Source organism: Bos grunniens, chromosome 8, assembly GCF_055505025.1.
Source record: "Bos grunniens cultivar Pamir isolate PY7600 chromosome 8, Bosgru_T2T1.0, whole genome shotgun sequence".
NCBI lineage: Eukaryota > Metazoa > Chordata > Mammalia > Artiodactyla > Bovidae > Bos > Bos grunniens.
Window position 1 is genome coordinate 43,619,577 of NC_141172.1, and position 24,989 is coordinate 43,644,565.

The following is a 24,989-nucleotide window of genomic DNA, read 5'->3' on the forward strand; positions in this document are numbered from 1 at the left end:
TAGCCACTGTGGAGAACAGTATGGAAATTCCATGAAAAACTAAAAATATATCTACCATATGATTTTGCAATCCCACTCTTAGGCATATAGATGGAGAAACTCTAATTTGAAAAGATGCACCCCAGTGTTCCTAGCACTATTTACAATAACCAAGACATGGAAGCAACCTTAGCATCCCTCAACAGGTGAATGGATAAAGAAGATATGGTACATATATAAATAATGGAATATTAATCAGCCATAAAAAGTAAATAATGCCAATTGCAGCAACATGGATGGACCTAGAGATTCTCTTACTAAGGGAAATTAAGGCAGATAAAGAAATATGTGGTGTCACTTTTATGTGGAACCAAAAAAATGCAAATGAACTTAATTTTAAAACAGAAAGAGTCTCACAGACATAGAAAACAGACTTACACTTACCAAAAGGGAAAGGGGTAGAGAGAAAAATTAGGAATTTGGGATTAATAGATATACTACTTTATATAAAATAGATTAACAACAGGGTCTACTGTATAGCACAGGGAACTATATTCAGTATCTTCTAAAAACCTGTAATGGAAAAGAATCTGAAAAAGTTACTTATATATGTATAAAGTTATATATATATGTGTGTGTGTGTGTATATATAAAACTGAATCATTCTGCTGTACACCAGAAGCTAACACATTATAAATCAAATATACTTCAACAAAAAATGAAAATAAATTGGGCACACTATCTGACTAGACATTTTCCCAAAGAAGATATACAGATGGCACAGGAAAAGATGCTTAATATAACTAATCATCAGAGAGATGCAGATCAAAGCCACAGTGAGATATCACCTCACATCTGTCAGAGTAGGTATTATCAAAAAGACAACAAATAGAAAGTGTTGGCAAGGATGTAGAGAAAAGGGAACCCTCATGCCCATTGATGGGAATGTAAGCTACTTTACTGTGGAAAACAGTATGGGGATTCCTCAAAAAATTAAAAACAGAACTATGTATGATCCAGAAATACCACTCCTGGGACTTATTCTAAGGAAACAAAAACACTGCTTTGAAAAGACACATGCACCCCTATATTCACTGCACCATTGTTTTGCAAAAGCCAAGATATGGAAGCAACTCAAGTGCCCATCATTAACTGAATGGAAGAAGAAGATATGATATACATATGTAATGTTCATTACTCAACCAGAAAAAAGAATGAAATCTGGCCATTTGTGACCACATGGATAGACCTAGAGGGTATCATGCTGAGGGAAATAGCCATACAGAGAAAGACAAATACAGTATTGTTTTACTTATATGTGGAATCTGAAAAACAAAATAAATGATCAAACACAAAACAGAAGCAGCATCATAGACAGAGAACAAAGAGGTGGTTGTCAGAGGGAAGAAGGGTCAGGGGAGGAGAGAAACAGGCGAGGGAGATTAAGAGGTACAAACTTCCAGTTGCAAAATAAATAAGTCATAGCTATGAAATGGACAGTGTGGGGACTATATGTAGTATCTTTGCATTGTGATAGGTTTTAACTAGACTTACTGTGATGATCAGTTTGAAATGTATAGAAATATCTAATCACTATGTTGTATAACAGGAACTAGCATAGTTATGTAGGTCAATTTTACTTCAAAAACGAGCACATAGAAAAGGAGATCAGATTTGTGGTTACCAGAGGTGGGAGGTGGGGGGAAGGGATAGTTAGAGGAAGGTAGTCAAAAGATACAAGCTTCTAGTTACAAGATAAATAACTACTAGGGTTGTTAATGTAAACACGATAAATATAATGAATACTGCTGCGTGTTATATATCAGGGGTCCCCAAACCCTGGGCTACACACTGGTACTGTTAGGAGCCAGGCTGCACAGCAGGAGGTGAGCAAGTGAAGCTTCATCTATACTTACAGTCACTCTGTGTCACTCATGTTACGGCCTGTGCTCCGCCACGTGTCAGATCAGTGGTGGCCTTAGATTCTCGGAGGAGTGCAAACCCTACCGTGAACTGAACATGCACACGATCTAGGTTGCGCACTCCTAATGCGAATCTAATGCCTGATGATATGAGGTGGAGCTGAGGCAGTGATGCTGGCCCTGGGGAGCAGCTGTAAATACAGTTTTCACTAGCCCAATAAATGTAATGTACTTGAGTCACCTAAAACCATCTCCTCCAAAACCCCTGGGTCCATGCATGGAAAAATTATCTTCCCCGAAACTGGTCCCTGGTGCCAAAAAGATTTGGACTGCTGTTACACATGAAAGTTGTTAAGAGAGTCAATCCTAAGAACTCTCTTCTAAACTTGCTGTGATACTCGTTTCATGATGTACATAAGTCAGATCAGTGCTCTATGCAAACTTAGTGCTGTATGTCAATTATATCTCAGTAAAACTGAAAGAGAAAAATTAATCCCATACAGAGTAAAAACCAAATGTAATCACCAAAACTATTAAAAACTTGTAAGAAGAAGGAAGAAATTTATAACCTTGGGGTATAAAAAGCCTTGCTAAATAAGAAACAAAAAAAAGCATGAGAAGCAAGTTCATAAATATAACTACATGAAAAGGCAAAACATCTATAAAACCAAAAATAATGCCAGATATCAAATTAACATAAGCACATAGACTATTTCCAGAATGATAGAAACAGGAAACAGTTTCCACAAAAGCTGGGAAATGGGGGAGGGATTAAGGATAGAAGAGAGAGTTTTCATTATATAAATGCCTTTTAGTAAACTGTTTTTTGGTGCTTCCCTGTTGGCTCAGTGGTTAAGAATCTGCCCACCTATGCAAGAGACATGGGTTTGATCCTGGGGATGGAAAGATCCTCTGGAGAAGGAAATGTCAACCCACCCCAGTATTCTTGCCTGGAAAATCCCATGGACAGAGGAGCCTGGTGGGCTATAGTCCATGGAGTTGCAAAGCAGCTGGATGTGACTTAACGACTAAGCAACAACAACCCAAAAAATTATTTTTTAGTTTTCCCATACTTTTAAAGTGAAACAAAAGCAGACACATATTCCTTATTTTTATAGCCCAGTGATCTGATGGTTAAGACTTTGTGTTTCCAGTGAAGCGGGGCGTGGGTCCCATCTCTGGTTGGGGAAATTCTGCAAGCTCTGTGAGGCAGCCAAAAAACAGTTAGATTGTCTATTTTTGTAACAAAAAAGACAACATACTGGAAGAAAATATTTACCCCAAGTAGAAGAGGAAAGTAATAAATATCCAGAATATATCAAGAACTCCAACAATGACAAAAAACCTAAGGAAAAATGAGCAAAGGAGAGTAACACAAAATTATCTTTAAGAGGTGGCTAAACATACATAAGTGGAGAAGGCAATGGCACCCCACTCCAGTACTCCTGCCTGGAAAATCCCATGGACGGAGGAGCCTGGTAGGCTGCAGTCCGTGGGGTCGCTAGGAGTCGGACACGACTGAGCGACTTCACTTTCACTTTTCACTTTCATGCATTGGAGAAGGAAATGGCAACCCACTCCAGTGTTCTTGCCTGGAGAATCCCAGGGACGGGGGAGCCTGGTGGGCTGCCGTCTCTGGGGTCGCACAGAGTTGGACAGGACTGAAGCGACTTAGCAGCAGCAGCAAACATACATAAGAATGTTAAATTTCTCTAGTTCTCTGTGTTATTCACATTTAAAGTAACTTGAAAACACATTTTCATTTTTCACCGACCTTGCTTCCAGAGATTGTAAAGTGGGATAATATTCAGCATTGCTAAGAGTGGTGGTATATATGTAACCCTATGAAATGTGGTTGTAAACTGGTCTGGTCATTTTGGAAGACAATTTCTCAGGAGCTATTAAAATTTTAAATGTCCACCCTTGTACCCCAGCAGTTAATTTTCTCTTGAGCTACCTTAGAGAAAAATCACACATGGCACTAATCACATCTCTGCCTGTTTTAGTTGTAACTAATTAAAGAAGGAAATTCTGTCCATTTTCAGTTCTGTTGTTGCTGCTGCTATGTCACTTCAGTCGTGTCCGACTCTGTGCGACCCCATAGACGGCAGCTCACCAGGCTCTGCCATCCCTGGGATTCTCCAGGCAAGAACACTGGAGTGGGTTGCCATTTCCTTTTCCAATGCATGAAAGTGGAAAGTGAAGTTGCTCAGTGGTGTCCAACTCTTCGCCACTTTTAACACCCTGAGTTCAGAATGATAAAGTTGCAGTTCCCATAAGCTGACTTAGAAACTAGATTTGGAACAGCAAAATTTTAACAATGACTGTTAACAAGAGTAATCACATTCCATTTCTAATTATCATTTTACATGAAAATGCATCATAGTGGAGTGTTGCTTTGTAAAAGTACATTTTAAACATTTTTTTTTCTTTTTCTCTTTTTAGAATTTAAACCAGAATCCAAGAACTCTTTTGCCAAAATTTTATGGACTGTATTGCATGCAATCAGGGGGCATTAACATCAGGATTGTGGTGATGAACAACGTTTTACCACGCTCCATGAGAATGCACTTTACGTATGACTTGAAAGGCTCAACCTATAAGCGAAGAGCATCCCGAAAAGAGAGAGAGAAATCTAGCCCCACGTTTAAGGACTTAGATTTCCTGCAGGACATGCATGAAGGATTGTATTTTGATACAGAAACATACAATGCACTCATGAAGACACTTCAGCGAGACTGCCGGGTAAGGAAATGTCATTGTTGTGAATGCCTTTGCAAAGCTATCTGTGGTAATGTACTTTTTTAAGGAAGGTCCAAAGGCCAACACATGGAATGCCTTCATTCCCAATCCTTGTGCTGATCCATGCTTCCTTGTCGTTGAAGGAACTGGTGGATGACGATGCAGTTGTCTGGAGTCTATTAATTTTACTAATAAGAGAAGTCAGCCTTCCTTGATCAAATGACACAAAGATTTTTGTTTCTTTTCATCCTCTGTGGGAAAGATAGTTAAAGTGAAAGGAAAAGAAATTTGGGTTTAACACAGTGATTATTGAGAAAAGCCACATGGACGAAGTAAGATTCCAACAGGGGAGAGAGACTTAGAGAAAATGCACTTAATGCAATTGATAAATGGATCTCTAGAAATCTGTTGTAGATGCCAAACCATGGGATGGATTCATTTACTGAAACTGCTTTATATGATCTGTGTAAGAAATGATCAGGAGTGAGATTTGACAGAGCAAAGGCCTTTCCATGCAAAGTAGCCAAATCCTTTATCAAAAGGATGCGAGTTCTCAGCCAGCAATGCGTAAGAAAAAAACTAAAACCAAAGTTGAGGATAAATATTTCTGACATGGTAAATTTACAGAAAGTAGGTAAAAGCCCTTTTGGAGAAATAGATGAGAATGCAATGAGAATGTAACTCTGCTGGGTTCTGAAGGGTGATGATCATTTGATCAAAAGATTGTCAGGGGTGTTATTTCTTGGTCCAGATGAACTTTTGAGAACCACTCAGTTCTCAGCTGAGTTGAGCATGTTGGAAATGGGCCGAAGGAATGATGATAAGGGTTTGGGTCCAGGCCTGGTCAGGGCTTTCTAGAAGAGAGGACAGGATTCATGGGGCCTGATCACTGGGAAATATGCAGTGTGTCTTGGCTTCCTGGGCCTTCTGTGGACCTGGTCAGATGACCCACATTGTTGCTGGGGAGGGAAGATCCCTTCTCTGCCAGGCTTGAGCTCAGCTGAAGGTGAAGGAGGCAGTCTTGACTCCTCGTGTAATGTATAAAGTAGGGGATCCTCCCCGAGAAGCACAGCCCACTGTCGCTGTATTTTGTCTTTCTCTGTGTTAGAACATTTATGAAAACGCAGAAAGATGCATTCTTGGAGTCGTTTCTTTCGTTGGTAGAGGATTTACCCCACAGTTCCTGTTCTTTAGCTGCCATTCATTGAATGCTTCAAGATTGCCAAGCTAGCCTAAGATTTTCCATTTTTAAAAAATATTGAAGTATAATTGATTTACCATTACAGTGTTGTGATAGTTTCAAGTATTCAGCAAAATGATACAGTTATACATATGTGTGTGTGTGTATCCTTTTTCAGATTCTTTTCCATTATAGGTTATTACAAGATACTATCTTGTTTGTATATATATATATATATCTTATATATATAAGATATATATACAATATACCTTGTGCTATATAGTGGGTTCATGTTGGTAATCTATTTTATATATAGTACTGTGTATATGTTAATCCCAAACTCCTAATTTATCCCTCTCCTTCCTTTTCCTTTGGTAACCATAACTTTGTTTTCTATGTCTCTGAGTCTATTTGTGTTTTGTAAGTTCACTTGTATCGATATTATTTTTTTATATTCCACATAGAAGTGATACCATATGTTTGTCTTTGTCTGACTTAACTTCACTTAATATCCTAAGTTCATATTTCATTTCATTATCTCAGCCGCCATGTGACATCAGTACCATTCATACTCCCATTTTTCTCTCTCTTTTTTTTTTTTTTCAAAGTTATCAGTACATTTTAATGGCTACAAAGAATGCTAGAATTAACATCAGGTTTTGGTATGAACATACATTTTCAAAGGAAATGAGACACTTATAGAAATGGTAAAGGCTTAACCATCCTGGGATGAGATATGAAGAAACAAGGTAATTTATTGGTTTGGATTAGATTTTGGTTGCAAGAGAATAGTTCTGTAAATTAAACACAAATTATTATTATTAGTTTTTTTTTCTCATGGCAGATCCTGGAGATGTTGGTCCAAGGGCTGGTGTGCTCTGTGGAACCAAGCATCTTCTTTCTTACTAATCAGACATTCAGGCCTCTTTTGTTAAGTGACCATAGATGCCCCAAATTTGCTTCAACTCCAACCTTCATGTTGTCCTTCTAGCATTTGTTGTCCACTCCCAGCTCAGAGCAGAAAGGCCCTCTCAGCCTGGTCCTTCCCTCTCACGTTCCACTGTTCCTGGGCAGGCTGTCTTATGTGTCCTCTTCACTCTAGGTGGGCCTGGGGTGTTTCAGAGGAAGTCCCCCAACAGGTCCTTGTTCTCATCTAATCCCAGCACTGCCCACGTGAGAGTCACTAAGCTACTCTGTGATGACTGCACAGAGAGGATACTTGTTCACTCCTCTTTTTTTTTTTTTTAATTTGGAAGATAATACTCCTATTTTAATTGGTGAATAATTAAGTTCTTAAAAAGATTAAGAAACCTGTCCAGCATCACCTAGCCAGTTAGTGGCAGAACCCACCCTGTTTAGGGACAAAGCATGTGTTCTTAACAACTGAAATTTACAGACTCAAATGTAAGGATTTTTTTTTAAACTATCTTTTCAGAAATCATGGGAAGAACAGTGAGAACCAAGCAAAAAAAAATATCCAGCTGAGCTGTTCAGATATCTGGGTGCATATGAGTGACTCATATTTTTCTTTAAAAAAGAATAAAACATACATACATTTTAGTAGAAACCTTTTTCTATGCTTTTCAACTCTGACAGGATGTGGGTGAAAAGTGACTCTCAGTTCCCCAGAGTTTAGTACAGTTTTAGATTTGCTCTCTGTGTGTGCATGTGTGTGTGTGTGCGTGCGTGTGTGTGCGTATATTTCTTGCCTCTTTAATATGGAAAGCCTTTTTCCTGCTGTCGTCTAAGGCTCCTATGCCAGAAAAAAAAAAAAAGGAAAGGTCAAATGTAAAAAGCCATTGCACAGGATTTGTCTGTTTATTAGCATTTCCTGAGCCCAGCCCTGATAGAACGAGGTCAAACACAACTCTTCAGCAATGAGTCCCTGGAGATTTGCCTTTTTATTTTTTGAGGATTTGTTGTGCTGAGGAACATAAAGGTCAAAGTAGAGGCATCATAAGCCTAACTTTCTCTCTTTCATTGCATTTGAACCTGTAAAAGACACAGATAATGAAACTTCGTTAAATTGCACATTTATCTTCAAAAAGGCTCTTCTTGGGGTGGTGTTCAGGCATGTGAGAGGCATGCTATGGAGGAACCTGAGTCCCTTCTGTGATCTGCCTTGGTGAAGACCAAGGCCTCTGTGATCTGGAGTCAGCAGCTGATTCTCAGATCAGAGCTGCCTGGAGGAGGGCACGTTTCTAGAATGGTAGGTCTTAATATTTAAAGGTCAGGGACCTCTGCAAAACTGACGAAAGCTGTGAACTGTTTCCCCAGAAAAATGCCCATCCACACACCAGTTCATGAGTCCCTTGGAGCCCATCATCCCCCACCCCTACCCTACCCCACCCCAGGCAGAGGACTCCCATCCTAGAGCTGGGCAGACCCATCTCGCTCTTTCTTCAGGTCATCCCCTGAAGGGCTAGAATAGGTTGTGTGGTTGGCATTGTCTGCAGTGTCTCTGACCCTGACATTTCCCTCACTTCGTAGAAAACTGACTTTAGTGCCAGACAAGGTGCTATGGAGATCCAGGGAGGATGTGAGATCACCCTGGGGCTGGTTCCAGCCCCAAAGGATGGAGAATCTCTGCTATTAACATTCCTCTGAGTGAGGCATTACTGCTAGGGCTCTAGAAATGAGGTGGGGGACTGCACTACCGTGTCAGCAGCCCAGCCAAAGAAAGGTGAGCTAGATCCCTATTCAGATACATCCCTCCATGCACTTATCAGACACATGTATTGTGGGCCTACTGTGTGCCAACATGGGGTAAATGACCTCTATTTTTAATCCATTGCCATTCTGTGTATTAGTGCTATGATGATGTTCTAAGGCATTTATAGGGATCAGAGTAGGTAACATCATCGTTTGGTTTTGAAGAAGAGGAGTTCTCCAGGTAGGCAAAGAAGTAGAAGCATATTTCTAGGCAAAGAGAGTAATATGAGTTAAGCATGAAATGGCATAGCATGTTCCTAGAACTAGAATTGTTTGGTGTTGTGACAGTTAATAATAAAGGAACATGTGAGGTAGGAGAGAAAAGCAGTCAGGAGCCAAATAATGTCAAAAGCCCCTTTCTGGGGATGCCAGGTCCTCTTAAGGGCTTAGAAGTAGTAAAGCCAGGAATCCCAGACCTTTGGACCCCAGCTTCTCTGCCGTTCCCAGATAGAAAAGATAAGCCTCCTAACTTCTTCCTGCCGTCACTCCTACTTCCTGCCCCCACCTCTTTCATATTTCAGCTTGACATCTCAGAACCCAGGGCTCCATTTGCCTGCATGACTGCTGGCTGGACGATACCCGCCTGACTCACTGACCCAGCTTGACCCACATGCATCGTGCCCTATTCCCCACAGACTACTTACTTCCCTGACTCCCCATCAGAGCTGCTTCCGGACTCTGCATCCAAAACGGCCTGAACTACCTTAACCCAGACTGAGTGCTCTCGACAAGGGCCATCTTCCCCTGCACCCCCTGAGCACCCCTGAGTCCTTTTCCTCAGCTTTCCCAGCCCAGCCTCAGGCCCTTGCCTATAAACCTGCCCCCACCCCACTTCTGGTCCATCCCTATCAACTCCTCCACGTGGCACTCTGGCTGCTTGGCAGTCCTCTAGAAAACAGAATGCACTTTATCCTTCAACCTTGCTGAACCCACTTCCCCACAGAATTCAGAAAAAGGACTCTTCCCAGAAGCAGGAATCCAGATCTTGGTTCTCCTTGACTCCCACACCGCTGTTCCCTATAGGCTATGTCTAGGGGAAATGAACGTGGATGTAATGGGGTTCCCTTTCTGGAAGCATTACCTCTTCCTTAGCCTCACCCTCTGCCTGCTATGACAGCCATCTACACCCATAAGAGAACTTGGCCTGGGGTAAGAGTCATGCCAGTAGAAAGTACCACCAGGACAGTACAGGTCACTTGTCATCAAAAGCAGAATGTAGGATTTATTCAAACCATCCCCTGTGGTCCCCGTGTGACGGACAAGCTGAGAGGCGCATCCTGTGTGAACACTGCTCTTTCCAGGTGCTCCGTTGTCTTCCCATAGCCTGATCTTCTGCCTGTCTTCTCTGGCCCGGGGAATGTGATCAGCATGAAGCCAGTTGCCCACTTCAGTTCCCTGCAGCTGCCCTTCCCATCCTCCTTTCTTGTCCTCTTTCTCCACACTCAGTAAATCACCACATCCTGTCCAATCTGCCTCCTAAATAACTCTTGGCTGCCTGCTCCCTCCAGATGCACAGCCTCTGCCCTTGCAGAGACCCTTCCTTGCCTGGTGTTTTCACTAGCGTTGTCTTTCAGTATATTTCCAGTGCTGCCCCCAAAGTCATCCTAAGTTCAGAAGACCACCAGCTCTTGAAGCCATACATACTTCATAGCTTGAAACTTTCAGACCCTTCCTGATTTGATCCCTTCTGCTTCCCCAGATGCTCCTTCAGTGTCCTTCTTCAGCCTTGTCTCTCCCCTTTCTCCAGAGCATCCTTACTCCCCAGCCATTCTGATCGGCTGGACACTTTCTCTAAAGGTTTTGGTCTTTTCAGGCATGTCTCACCTCTCTCCTTCACCTGGCCCCTGCCTACTCATCTCAGGACTACCTTCCCCGAAGACCACCATGCAGTGGGTCCCCCAAGCCTCCAGGATTAACCTCTTTTTTGGAATTAAAACGTGTAGTTCCTTGAGCCTGAGGATGAAACCTGACCTCATTGCCTGGTGCTTAGTCAGTACTTAGTAACAGTTCATTGAAATACATATTTGAACAAAGGAATAAATTATCTGATGATAGAGGAAGACAGGTTTAGGCACACCTCCAAAAAAAATCTATCTTTGGTGACTTTTACATATCTAGCTGTTTTTAAAGTTCTGTCTCTTTTGGAAGAGGCATCCAGTTTCACTGCCATGCCTGCCAGATACAGCCCTGAGAATTATATATATTTATATATATATATAAGAATTTATATATTTATATATATATATAAAGAATTTATATATAATAAAACAGATGAGTTCCCTTTTGAATCACTTGGGTTTTTTTAAAAAAGCTGAACTGATTGTCCCCATGTTCAAAGTCATTTGTGCAACAAAAGTATTTTTATCTTTCAATTATTTTCCCATAGAAACAGTATTATAGTCATTTGAATTTATTTGATGCTGATTCTTGTTTCCTTTAGGTACATGTCCTGTCTCCTTAGCCAGACTAAATGTCTCAAAGCCTAAAGCTCATTGCTTATACCTCTCTACAACTGTGTACCTGGCTTATTGTGTACATTCAATACATATGATGAAATTTAAAATGACTTGAAATTTATGTATTAATTTGGAAAGAACAATTAGGAACTATTTGGTATTCATTTTTTAAATTTACTATAATTCTTCTCTGACATAACTTACATGTGAAAAATCTAAAAAGTCTCAATCATTTAATTACTTTGATACATTACTACATCCTATGGTATTTATTGATAACTCTGGGGATGTGACATTGATACAAAGTATATTAGTGAGAATTCATGTTTGCAATTCAAATAGTTTATTCCTTCATGTGGGAGTCATATCAGACAGTCTTGATAATTAATAACCTAAATGACTTATTTTGCATTTATTATTTTTTTGTTTAGCAGCAAACTTATTAATTTTTATTTAGTGTGGAACCAATTTTCTTTTTTTATACAAACATCTGTCACCATAAATATTAATATTAATGAAATATTCATGAAACTAGTCTTAATACTGAGACTTTTTATTTTGCAAACTGGGATTTCTTTCTGTGTATGGCAAGTTCTAAATTTGTAGATTAGATTCTTCTCAGCTCTGGACATGTTTGTATGGGTTACAATGTAGGTTATTTTCTATAATACTTAATTCAGCATAATGTTAGTGCTCACCACATAGCTATAATTTTGTTTAGCAATTATGTTTTTTGCATTTAGTTTAGACAGATTCTTTTCTTTTATATATATATATTGGTTGCCTTCCAGTTATCTTTAAGGAGGAAAAAATGCCTCTGACCTAATAGAAAAAAGATGTATATCTTTTACTGATGACAACACTTAACATTTAGGCTATTTTCTTTATCAGTAAGGAATTGAATTTTGTTTTTAGACCTCAGCTAAAACATGGGAAGAGATATCATTGACTCCATATCTCTGTTCCAGAGATGAAAGGTTACTTCCCTGAAAAGATATAGATGAATGCACTGTTTGGCAAATTAGGTCTTAAAAACACTATAATCTCATGATATATTTATTTGCTCCATTGTTTTAAATTATGAGTCTTGCTATCTTTTATTAGCTATATTGATAACATTGTAATACCTACATAAAAAAAAGATAAAGTTGTTGAAAAAATAAGTAAATAAAACCAAATTATGGACTCAGAGATTGTTTCAGCTAGAAAAAAAAAATCATTAAGTTTCTGAGAAACAGTGAAGCAATGCCTTCTGTGCTCTGGTCTAAGAGAAAATGATCTTGGACATAGAACTCTGTACTATCCAGGCCAGATTTCCCTGTGAAACTGCAAAAAAGACATTGTGATATATGCAAGGACTTTTTTTCCCCATTTTATTTTATTTTTTAATTAATTAATTTATTTTACTTTACAATATTGTATTGGTTTTGCAATACATTGACTTGAATCCACCATGGGTGTACATGTGTTCCCCATCCTGAACCCCCCTCCCACCTCCCTCTCCATCCCATCCCTCTGGGTCATCCCAGTGCACCAGCCCCGAGCACCCTGTATCATGCATCGAACCTGGACTGGCAATTCGTTTCACATATGATAATTTACATGTTTCAATGCCATTCTCCCATATCATCCCACCCTTGCCCTCTCTGGCAGAGTCCAAAAGACTATTCAATACATCTATGTTTCTTTTGCTGTCTCGCATACATTGGAGAAGGAAATGGCAACCCACTCCAGTGTTCTTGCCTGGAGAATCCCAGGGACGGGGAGCCTGGTGGGCTGCCATCTATGGGGTCGCACAGAGTCGGACACGACTGAAGTGACTTAGCATCATACAGGGTTATTGTTACCATCTTTCTAAATTCCATATGTATGCGTTAGTATACTGTATTGGTGTTTTTCTTTCTGGCTTACTTCACTCTGTATAATAGACTCCAGTTTTATCCACCTCATTAGAACTGATTCAAATGTATTCTTTTTAATGGCTGAGTAATACTCCATTGTGTATATGTACCACAGCTTTCTTATCCATTCATCTGCCGATGGACATCTAGGTTGCTTCCATGTCCTGGCAATTATAAACAGTGCTGTGATGAACATTGGGGTACACGTGTCTCTTTCAATTCTGGTTTCCTCGGTTTGTATGTCCAGCAGTGGGATTGCTGGGTCATATGGCAGTTCTATTTCCAGGTTTTTAAGGAATCTCCACACTGTTCTCCATCGTGGCTGTACTAGTTTGCATTCCCACCAACAGTGTAAGAGGGTTCCCTTTTCTCCACACCCTCTCTGGCATTTATTGGTTGTAGACTTTTGGATAGCAGCTATTCTGACTGACGTGAAATGGTACCTCATTGTGGTTTTGATTTGCATTTCTCTGATAATGAGTGATGTTGAGTGTCTTTTCATGTGTTTGTTAGCCATCTGTATGTCTTCTTTGGAGAAATGTCTGTTTAGTTCTTTGGCCCACTTTTTGACTGGGTCTTTTATTTTTCTGAAATTGAGCTGCAGGAGTTGCTTGTATATCTTTGAGATTAATTCTTTGTCCGTTGCTTCGTTTGCTATTATTTTCTCCCATTCTGAAGGCTGTCTTTTCACCTTGCTTATAATTTCCTTTGTTGTGAAGAAGCTTTTCATTTTAATTAGGTCCCATTTGTTTATTTTTGCTTTTATTTCCAATATTCTGGGAGGTGGGTCATAGAGGATCCTGCTGTGATGTATGTCGGAGAGTGTTTTGCCTATGTTTTCCTCTAGGAGTTTAATAGTTTCTGGTCTTACATTTAGATCTTGAATCCATTTTGAGTTTATTTTTGTGTATGGTGTTAGAAAGTGTTCTAGTTTCATTCTTTTACAAGTGGTTGACCAGTTTTCCCAGCACCATTTGTTAAAGAGATTGTCTTTTCTCCATTGTGTATTCTTGCCTCCTTTGTCAAAGATAAGGTATCCATAGGTGCGTGGATTTATCTCTGGGCTTTCTATTTTGTTCCATTGATCTATATTACTGTCTTTGTGCCAGTACCATACTGTCTTGATGACTGTGGCCTTGTAGCAGAGACTGAAGTCAGGCAGGTTGGTTCCTCCAGTTCCATTCTTCTTTCTCAATATTGCTTTGGCTATTCGAGGTCTTTTGTATTTCCATACAAATGGTAAAATTATTTGTTTTAGTTCTCCAAAAAATATTCTTGGTAGCCTGATAGGGGTTGCATTGAATCTGTAGATTGCTTTGGGTAGTATACTAATCTTCACTATATTGATTCTTCCAATCCATGAACATGATATATTTCTCCATCTATTTGTGTCCTCTTTGATTTCTTTCACCAGTGTTTTATAGTTTTATATATTCAGGTCTTTTGTTTCTTTAGGTAGATATATTCCTAAGTATTTTATTCTTTTCATTGCAGTGGTGAATGGAACTGTTTCCTTAATTTCTCTTTCTGTTTTCTCATTGTTACTGTATAGGAATGCAAGGGATTTCTGTGTGTTAATTTTATATCCTGAAACTTTACTATATTAATTGATTAGCTCTAGTAATTTTCTGGTGGAGTCTTTAGGGTTTTCTATGTAGAGGATCATGTCATCTGCAAACAGTGAGAGTTTTATTTCTTCTTTTCCAATTTGGATTCCTTTTATTTCTTTTTCTGCTCTGATTGCTGTGGCCAAAACTTCCAAAACTATGTTGAATAGTATTGGTGAGAGTGGGCACCCTTGTCTTATTCCTGACTTTAGGGGAAATGCTTTCAATTTTTCACCATTGAGGATAATGTTTGCTGTGGGTTTGTCATATACAGCTTTTATTATGTTGAGGTATGTTCCTTCTGTTCCTGCTTTCTGGAGGGTTTTTATCATAAACAGATGTTGAATTTTGTCAAAGGCTTTCTCTGCATCTATTGAGATAATCATATAGCTTTTATTTTTTAATTTGTTAATGTGGTGTTTTACATTGATTGATTTGCGAATATTGAAGAATCCTTGCATCCCTGGGATAAAGCCCACTTGGTCATGATGTATGATCTTTTTAATATATTGTTGGATTCTGTTTATGCAAGGACTTTTAAAAGCTTCCTACCTATAAATCTTTTATTAAAAGAAAATTTTTTTTAATAATTGTAGATTTGCATGCGGTTGGAAGAAAAAGTACAGAAAGATCTCATATGAGATCTTTATATGATCTTTAAGTATATACACTTTACCTAGCTTTCCCAATGGTAACATCTCATAGCACTTTTGTACAATATTGCAACTAGGAAATAGACATGGGTACAATGCAGGGATCTTTTTCAGATTTCACCAGTTTTATGTGCACTCATTTGTATGTGTGCATGGGTATGTATGTATATAGTTTATGCAGTGTGATGCATATATGTATTTCTGAAACCAACATGGTCAAGTATCTTGACAGGCAACAAGTGACAATTCTTGACACAAATCCTTCCTGCCCCTGTTTTATATGTAGCCACACACAGCTTCCTCATCCTGCCCCTCCCCAGTCTCTTGCAGCCATCAGTGTTTTCCGTCCCTTCAGTTTCATCATTTCAAGACTCATACAGGTGTAACCTCTGAGGAACGTTTTTTTACTCAGCATGATACCCTTGTGATCCATTCAAGTTATTTTGTATATTGGTGGTTTGCCCTTTTTTTATTGCTGAGTTTCATGGTATGGATATACCACTTGCTGAATAACATGTAGCTTTCTTTAGGTTTTGACTGTTACAAATAAAGCTGCTATGAATATTTGCATGAAGGTTTCTGCATAAGCACACGCTTTCATTTCTCTGCCGTAAATGCCCAAGTGCAGCTTCTTTGTTGTATGGTAAGCATGTGTTTGCTTGGGAAGAAATTGCTAAACTTTTTCAGAGCAGCTGTACAATTTTGCATTCCCACCAGCAGTGTATGAGTGATCTAGTTTCTTTTCATCCCCACCAACATTTGCTGTTATCACTATATTTTATTTTAGCCATTCTTATAGGTGTTTATTTAAGTCTGTTGTTAAAAAATTACTTAAGTATATACTTCAGCAAAGCAAAAGATAAATCCAATAAAGAAGTATTTTGGGGATATAGGAAAGAGGGGTAAAAATGAAACAGAACTTACCATTAAGTCTAAAAGCTAATCATACATCTCCGGGCCTTAATGTAATTGCTAGGGATTTCTGAGGAGAGGCCCAAGGTATAGGACTTTAGCACTAATAATATGCTGTGACTTTAATGCTCATAGCACTTGATCTAACTCTGTTCTATAGCCTTTGGTATTTCTACATTATATTGTGATTACGTGGGTACATGGTTTGTTTGCCTACTAAAATCTGCTCTCTAGGAGAATAGGAATTGTGTGATTTCACTTTCCTACCCTTCAAAGCACTTAGCAGAATAGCAGTTGTCTTAGTGTTAGTCCTTTTTTTTTTTTTTTTTTTTTACCGCTTTTTATAGTTTATTTCTTTGCTAGCCTATTCAGTAGGATAACTTTTTTTGTAGTTAAAAAAATTATTATCACTTATTTGGCTGCGTCAGGGCTCAGTTGCGGCATTTGGGATCTCTGTTGTGGCACACAGGCTTAGTTGCTCCGTGGCATGTGGGACTTTAGTTCCCCGACCAGGGATTGAACATCCCCTATGTTGGAAGGTGGATTCTTTTTTATTTTTTTTTGTGTTAGTCTTTTGATGTCCATGGGTCACAAAGAGTCAGACACGATTGAGTGACTAAGCACAGCACAAGAGGAAACAACATTTTTGAAATGATAACTCTTGCCTAATTGATAAATATAATAAGAGCAAGCTTTGATAATAGTGTACCAATGGTCTGATATGAAATAGACCTAGAGTTAATCATCATATCAGTGTTGTGGATTGGAAAATAATTGAAGTCCATTTATATTGCTCATGTGTCTAGTGTCTGTTGTTGTTTAGTCACTAAGTCGTGTCTGACTCTTTCACGACTCCATGGTCTGTGGTCCTCCAGGCTCCACTGTCCTTGGGATTTCTAAGGTGAGAATACTAGAATGGATGGCCTTTCCAGGTGACTCAAATGGTAAAGAATATGCATGTCTCTCCCTGTAAGGCCAGAGACCAGGTTTGATCCCTGAGTCAGGAAGATCTGCTGGTGAAGGAAATGGCAACCCACTCCAGTATTCTTGCCTGGGGAATCCCTTGGACAGAGGAGCCTGGTAAGCTATAGCCCACAGGGTCACAAAGAGTCGGATATGACTGAGCGATGAACACACTTTTTGTCCAGCTGTGGCACTGGCTGCATTTCAGCTTTCATGCAGGTGTGTGATAGAAAGGGGCTCCAATTGCAGTAACACACGGGGCAAGATGGTCAATACTAGAGAATTTCAGGGTAGCTTCAAAAATCAAAATACTCATCTATGTTGCTGTTCATACCTGACTTTCTACTCAGCAGACAAGTAATTCTCAGTATTTCAAAACCAGCTATTCCAGTTTTGGGTAGAGGGAGAGTTCTGTCTTAGAAATAACCTGTAGGTAGATACCAAAGTAGCTTAATACCCAGTGCATGATTTTGTGGACAATAAGGACACACTTCCAAGGCCCAGTTCATCTCTAGATTGTTTCCATTAACATTTATTATGGACTTGCTCTGAGCCAGGCAGTGCTTGACATCACAGATAGATTGTCTTATTAATCCTCACAACAGCCCTTCAGAGTGAGTGCCATGATTCTGTTTTGACAGATGAAGTGGGGACTCTGGAGAGGTTCAGCTTCCCCAAGCCTGCAGAGCTTAGATTGCTGGAGCCAGGACTCTTTGGTTCCAAAATCCAGGTTCTTTCATCTGTACATTCTCTGTAGTAGGAGTAATGGAGGAAAGTCTGTGGAAATGAAAGTGTTTAATTGATAACTTGGATGCAGACAGGATGGGTTGGAAGTGCCTGGTAACGGATTTTCTAGCTCTAACACAGAGCTGGTGAGGACTTGATGTAGGAGGTAAGAAAGGACTCCATCAAAACAGAGAACTTGGTTTGGACGGTGCAGTGAATTAATGAAGTGTCTCACAACCTACTTGAAGGAAGGAGGCAAAGAGGAACATAGTGCCAAGTGACTGAGAACCACAAAGTAACATTAGTAATCCAAACATTTAATTTTGAAAGTTTAATGAAAAACATAATCAAGCCCATTGACACTTGCCAACTGTTGCCAACATGTGTGCATGTGAAATCCTATTAACTTAAAAGCAAAACTTCTTTCTGAGAAATGTGATGGTTTACAGTGGAGTCGATTGTTTTTCCAGTCTGGCAGAGAGGGAGATCAGGGACACAAAGTGTGTCGTTGAATCCTGTGTAGCAGCTTTTAAGAATCCTCATTAACTCCAGAATTGGAAGGATTATTGAGCCAGTAGGTTTTTTTTTAACCCTCACTTCAAACCAAGTGGAACATTATAAGAATGTCTACAGTAAAGAATAGAAATGGGACACTGAAAATATCTTCCTCAACCCCTTTAAAACTCCTTTACTTTTTCTTCCTAAAAGAAATATGACCTAAGGATTAGAGCTCACCTGTATCCTGAGGTGTGGCAGTGGTGGTGCTGTATCTACCTAACTTGCATTATAAGTAAATTGTCACATGTAAATAAATATAAATAACAGTAATGCCCATTCAAGGTAACTAAAGTCTTTGGGCTTTATGAAATACATATAGTATGTGAGGGTTTCCTGCTTTTGTGAGAAAAGAACCTACCTGTCTTTGATTTTGTTGATGACCCTAGGTCTAGAGGTGAGGTCAGTGGAGGCCCCAAGTGGGAGGACTCACAGAGAATCTGAGGGCACGGAGCAAAGGGAAGGAAATGTCCCCACGACCATATCCTCCTCCACTGGGGAAATCCTGGGAAACCAGAGCACAGAGAGCAGGAAGAGGAAGTGGCCATGGAAGAGTTGGGGCATGATGGTAATATCCCTGGCTTTGAAGATGTGTCTGGAAAGGCTATGAAGTTGGCCAGGGTGGATCTGTTGTGGATGCCTAGGTAAGTCTGTCACACAGATGACCATGTAAGTTAGAGTTGTAAATACTCCAGCCCAGGGAGACAGAGGGGTGGCAAACCCCAGCAACTAACAAAATGGAGTTGACCTTCCATAGTTTAGGAGAAATTTCTGGAATCTGGTAAGAGACTGAGTTCCAGAGACTTCGGAAGTATTTGAGAGTTTTCAGGGCCTGGGAAAATGTTACAAAGTTTAAAAACTGGTTCAGAAATATGCCCTGGGGAAACGCTTTTAAAGAGTGAAATCAGTTTGATTTTTATAGGGCTTTATTTTATTCATTCAGTATTCAGTGTACATTTACTCAAATACTCATATTCTGGAAAAATAGGGCTTCCTTAACTGTCTTGGGAAAGGCAGGGTACTTCTTGGGCCACACTTTGGTTCTAGTTCTTTCCCAAAAGATCAGCACTTACTGGCCTCTGAGAGGCTTTGGCTTGTGTGCACGGCTCTTTGTTCCTGTCCCCATCAGCCAGCACATTTTATATGCCTCCCCTCTCCTGCAAGTGACTGTCCCTTTGATGTCATCAGTGTTCCTCCTTCGAAGACATTTTTTAATTGAGTATTTCAACCCAGCAAGTGTAACGCTTCTCTCCTCATTTTTGTTCCTCAAAATTCTACCCTCTACATTGTGAGGTAGAAAATCTCCACGGGAGAATTTCTTCCTCCCCTCTTAAGAGTGAAATGGCCAAGGACAATCTGTTTTTAATGAATTTATTAAATTTCAACTTTTTATAAAAGATGCATCTGTGCATTTGTGTACACGAACACTTGGGGAAAAAGTATTTTAAAAAGAATGCGTAGTCCACTGGATGTATCAGTTGTCCTTAGGTAGTAGGGCTGCAGGGAGGTTAAAACTTAATCTTTATTTAAAGTGTCCTCATCCACCCTGAAAGTGAGCCTGGCTGCAGTCTGATCTTGTTAACGTCCTCTCTTCATTTCTCCACATGAAGACCTCATTTTTAAACTTCACTTGTGTTCAGTCAACCCCAGCTGTTCCCAAAACAAACCATTCTAGATGCCATCTCATCGTTTGCTACATTTTCACCCGATAATCTGGCTTCAGATGGTACGGACGTTCTCTGTAGGTGGAGACTCACCAGCCTCTGATATTTCTGTTTATGAAAGAGCTATATAACTTTTTCTAGATTATTAGCAATTAGAGAAAATATGTCAACCACTTCATGCTCCAGGAGCAGAGAAAGCAGTGGTTTGGGATTACAAATTTACTTTCTCCGCACTCAGATGCATAGGAAAATTAGACTCTCTTAATTTTTCCATGACTACTCTTTTTTTTTCTTTTTTCATTTTTATTATTTCTTTGGCTGTGCCAGGTCTTAGCTGTGACACCTGGGATCGTCAGTGCTTATTGCTGCATGTGGGATCTTTAGCTGTGGCATGCAAACTCTTAGTTGTGGCATATGGGATCTAGTTCCCTGACCAGGGGTTGAACCCAGTCCCCTTGCATTGGGAGTATAGAGTCTTAACCACTGGAAAACCAGGGACCACTGGACTTTTCATGACTACTCTTGCTCACTAAAATCCACAGTCTTGTACTTGCCAATTATTATTTGTCTCTCCAAATTTAAACATTCGTGTCTGAATTTAAATAATAATCTTACTCAAAATTGAACTCCCTCTCAGGACTGGTGTAGACTAACCTTTTATCAGTTCATTTTGTTAGGTAAACATCATCAAACATGTAGGGTGTGGATCACATCTTGACACAGAGACTAGAATATTGCACCAGAGCATATTGCAGAATATTGCACTTTATATTCTATTTTCACCTCAAACCCTCACCCTCATGCTCTGTGGGACGTAGCACTGAGCTGCCATCTTGTACTTTCCTTAATTTTGACCGTGTACATATATAATTGTTTCTTAATTAAAATGCCTCAAGACCCCGAAGAATTCATTTCTAGTGATGCCTCCCGCAATCTGGGTTTCCTGTCACTTCTTAAAACTTACCCTATGGGTAGATACTTATTGTTCTTCATAAACTGTAAGCTTTTCAGTACAAATGGAGACTTTCCCACACCTGAGATTCTGCCTGTCCTGTGGAACCTTGAATGATCTCAGAGCATGGCTTGGCTTGATTTCTCTGGCTTCAAACCATCACTGGAATCTCAGTTGACAAATCCTTCCTTACCTTTCTGCTAAATTAACTACATGTCATTCAACAAATAGTTTCTAATTCTTGCTCTGCATATGGCTCTGTGCTAAGTCTGTGGGAGAGAGAAAAGTGAATAGGGTATGGCCCTTGCCTCAAACCTTAAGGCCACACAATTGAGGTTTTATTTATTGTGGACAGATTCTCCCATTCTTCTTTGCTCTCTTTGTTTATTAAAGTGAAGAGGAGAGAGAGGAAGACTTTTTTCCTCTTTACTCAGAGACAGTTCACCTCAAGGAGTGGACCGTAGTAGGTGGTGAGAAGGTGTCAGGAATCGCACCTCGTACATTGAAGTGGGCATGGAAACTTGGGCCGTGAGTGGCCTCTGAGTCTCACTGGACAGCTTATCAGCCCAGTTTCTCAACTGTCCCATCACTTAAGCCACAGTGAAGCAAGTCACTTCTAGTGATGGCAACTAGAAGATAGAATGGGAAGTACTCGACAGTTTTTAAAATAATTGATTTTCTAGTGCTATAAGGTATGCTTCTATTTCTTTAAGCTTTTTAAGTGAGCAAAAAAGACCTTTTTACATGTTTATCAAGCACAGCTTGATATTCTAAGTCACCACATTAGACACAGTGAAAAACCACATTATTGCCATCACTAAATTAGAGATTGAATATTTATTTCAGTCTGCTCTACCAGTCAAAACTGCTTGCCTTGTCACAGCCTGTTTTTTTTCTCTTTATCATATTAGCAAAGAACACTCTGAGCTGTATTGAGGAAATTAAATTAAATTTAAAAGACAGCTTTCGGCTTTAACTGAACTTGCACATGCAAGTAATTCTGGGGCTGTATTCCAAGGAGCCTACTTGGGGAGGAGTGGCATAGCCTTGCATTCATTTTACCCTAAGCCAGTGCGTCCAGGAATGTCTACTTGCATAAAATCTTCAGGATACTGTTTTGTCTTACTGAATTAACATAAATGTTTTTGCCAATCATTTTGCTCAAATAATCCCTAGTTACTAAAGACTTCTTTTTTAAAAAGTACCTACAACCTCTTCATCATATCTGTAGAAAATTAATAATTCTTACTAGTCAGTGTTCAAATTTCTAGTTGTATCAGGGGGGAAAAACTGTTTTTTTATAGTTTGGATCAAGGTTTAAATAGGGTCTACTGGTTAACCACTCCCCTTTACCCTGGTCGTTTATTATTTCATTGATACTTGTTGAAGAAATTGGTTTGTATATTCCATTGTCCAGATTCTCCTGGTTATGTTTCTCATAATTTCTTTCAGTATACACCTCTTTCCCCTTTCATTTCCTATAGATTGGTTGTTGGATCTAGATGTTTGACCACTAACTAGATGCTTTAATTCATTCAGTTCAGTTCAGTCGCTCAGTCATGTCTGACTCTTTGCAGCCCCATGAATTGCATCACACCAGGCCTCCCTGTCCATCACCACCTCCTGGAGTCCACTCAAACTCATTAGGTGTTGTAAAATGGTGGTGTTCTTATTTTATCACACATTAGCTAGACTGCTCAAAGGATTTCTAAACAAGAGAGTACCAAGCACATAGCTGTTGTTGTTCAGTTGCTGAGTCATGGCTGACTCTTTGCGACCCCATGGACTGCAGCACACCAGGCATCCTGTCCTTCACTATCTCCCTGAGTTTGCTCAAACTCATGTCCATTGAGTCAGTGATGCCATCCAGCCATCTCATCCTCTGTTGTCCCCTTCTCCTCCTGTCTTCAAAATTTCCAAGCATCAGGGTCTTTTCCAGGGAGTTGGCTCTTTGCATCAAGTGGCCAAAGTATTGGAGCTTCAGCTTCAGCATCAGTCTTTCCAGTGAATATTCAGGGTTAATTTCCTTTGACTGGTTGGATCTCCTTGCAGTCCAAGGGACTCTCAAGAGTCTTCTCCAACACCACAGTTCAAAAGCATCAATTCTTCAGTGCTCAGCCTTCCTTATAGTCCATCTCTCACATCCATACATGACTACTGGGAAAAACCATGCTGCTGCTGCTAAGTCGCTTCAGTCGTGTCCAACTCTGTGGGACCCCATAGACAGCAGCCCACCAGGCTCCCCCGTCCCTGGGATTCTCCAGGCGAGAACACTGGAGTGGGTTGCCATTTCCTTCTCCAATGCATGAAAGTGAAAAGGGAAAGTGAAGTCACTCAGTCGTGTCCGACTCTTTGCGACCCCATGGACTGCAGCCTCCCAGGCTCCTCCGTCCATGGGATTTTCCAGGCAAGAGTACTGGAGTGGGGTGCCATTGCCTTCTCCGGGAAAAACCATAGCTTTGACTATATGGACCTTTGTCAGCAAAGTAATGTCTCTGCTTTTTAATATGGTGTCTAGGTTTGTCATAGCTTTTCTTTCAAGGAGCAAGTGTCTCTTCATTTCATGGCTACAGTTGCCGTCAAGCACATAATAGGTGCTCAATAAAATTTTTAATGACTTGATTAATTTCTATAAGAGCCCCCCTAACATGGAAAATTATTAGAAACTCTGCTTGCCTTAAATCTGATTAAAAAGCATCTTTTTCCTCCTAGAATCATCATCCTTCTCCACTTTGCATAAGGCATGGTTTACAGATGAATTCTATTCTATTGCCCCTGTGAATGTCTCCTGGTGCTGGAACCATTTTTTAAAAGATTTATTTATTTTTTGGCTGTGGTGGGTCTTCTCTGCTGCACACAGACTTTCTCTAGCTGCGGCGAGAGGAGCATACTCGTTGTTGCCGTGCGCAGGCTTCTCTGTGCGGTGGTTTCTCTTGTTGTGGAGCACAGGCTCTAAGCTCACGGGCTTCGGTTGTTGCAGTGCAGGCTCAGTAGTTGTGGCTTGCTGACTTAGTTGCTCTGTGGCATGTGGGATCGTCCTGGATGAGGGATCAAACCGGTGTCCCTGCATTGCAAGGCAGATTCCTAACCACTGAACTGCAGGGAAGCCCAGGTACCATTTTTAAAATGGAGCCATTTTTCAGCAGTCTTTTGGACTTACCTGATTATCATCCTTTCTCAGTCTTGTGCCAACTTAACTTCACATATCTTACAGATTGGAAGAGCAGAGAAATAGAGGACAGGAAAGCTAAGGAAGCCCTGAAGTGTGTTTCAGAACAGAGCCTCCAACCTAAACTCAGCACCAAGCACTCCTGGATGCTTAATGGGTCTTTGAAGTTGACCCAGCCTGTGACATGCCCTTTTTGCAAACGCTTCCTTAAAAGAAATGTGATACTCTTACTAGATTCCAAGCTCAGCCTAGTTTATAGAAAACAAGCTTGCCTTTTATCTGCCATTTAGTTGTGTGCCTACAAAACAGTAAATTAAGAGTCTCTAAATAACAGCTTGATTTTTGTCCTTGACAAAGTGGATATAAATACTTTTGGTGTGGGAAGGTTTGAGAATACTGTAGGCTATTATCTTTATTTATTTTTTTCTGACAACATAGAGCACAGAATCACAGTAAATGCTTTCAGTGCTGAAGATTTTTCACAAGCATTGTAATTGTGAAGCGCAATATCCAAGTTCTTATATTGGAGATATTAATGTAAGATGTATTGCTATACATTCTTTGCTGCTGAATATTTTGTTTTTCCCTTACTTTTTCATATGGAAAGCAGTGTAAAAATGCATATTTCTGCTCTGATCAGAGTGCAAGCAGGGAGCACAAAGTAAAACAAGTCTTTGGTGAATGGAGCAGCCTTATATGTATGATAGGAAAAGCATAGATAAACGGATAGTTGTATTTTATTCCATAGACAGGTACTAATAATGTGCTTGAGTTTTCAGAGGGGATATGTGTTCCTGATATTTTGTGTAGATCATGAGTCTAGTCTTTATGGAGGCAAGAATTGAGATAGGCTTTGAAAAACCAGTAAGGTTTGAAATGAGGACCTTTAAGAAGAA

General features: G+C 39.9%; 1 protein-coding gene across 10 annotated transcripts in view; it reads left to right on the forward strand.

The window, feature by feature from the left end:
- The window catches only part of PIP5K1B (phosphatidylinositol-4-phosphate 5-kinase type 1 beta), a 345,687-nt gene that overhangs the window by 204,693 nt on the left and 116,005 nt on the right, over nt 1–24,989 (forward strand). For all 10 annotated transcript variants that reach the window (XM_086415454.1, XM_086415457.1, XM_086415456.1 and 7 more), the window contains one exon: nt 4,347–4,646. In XM_086415454.1, coding sequence (XP_086271580.1) covers nt 4,347–4,646 — 300 coding nt within the window. The remainder of the gene's footprint in view (nt 1–4,346; nt 4,647–24,989) is intronic.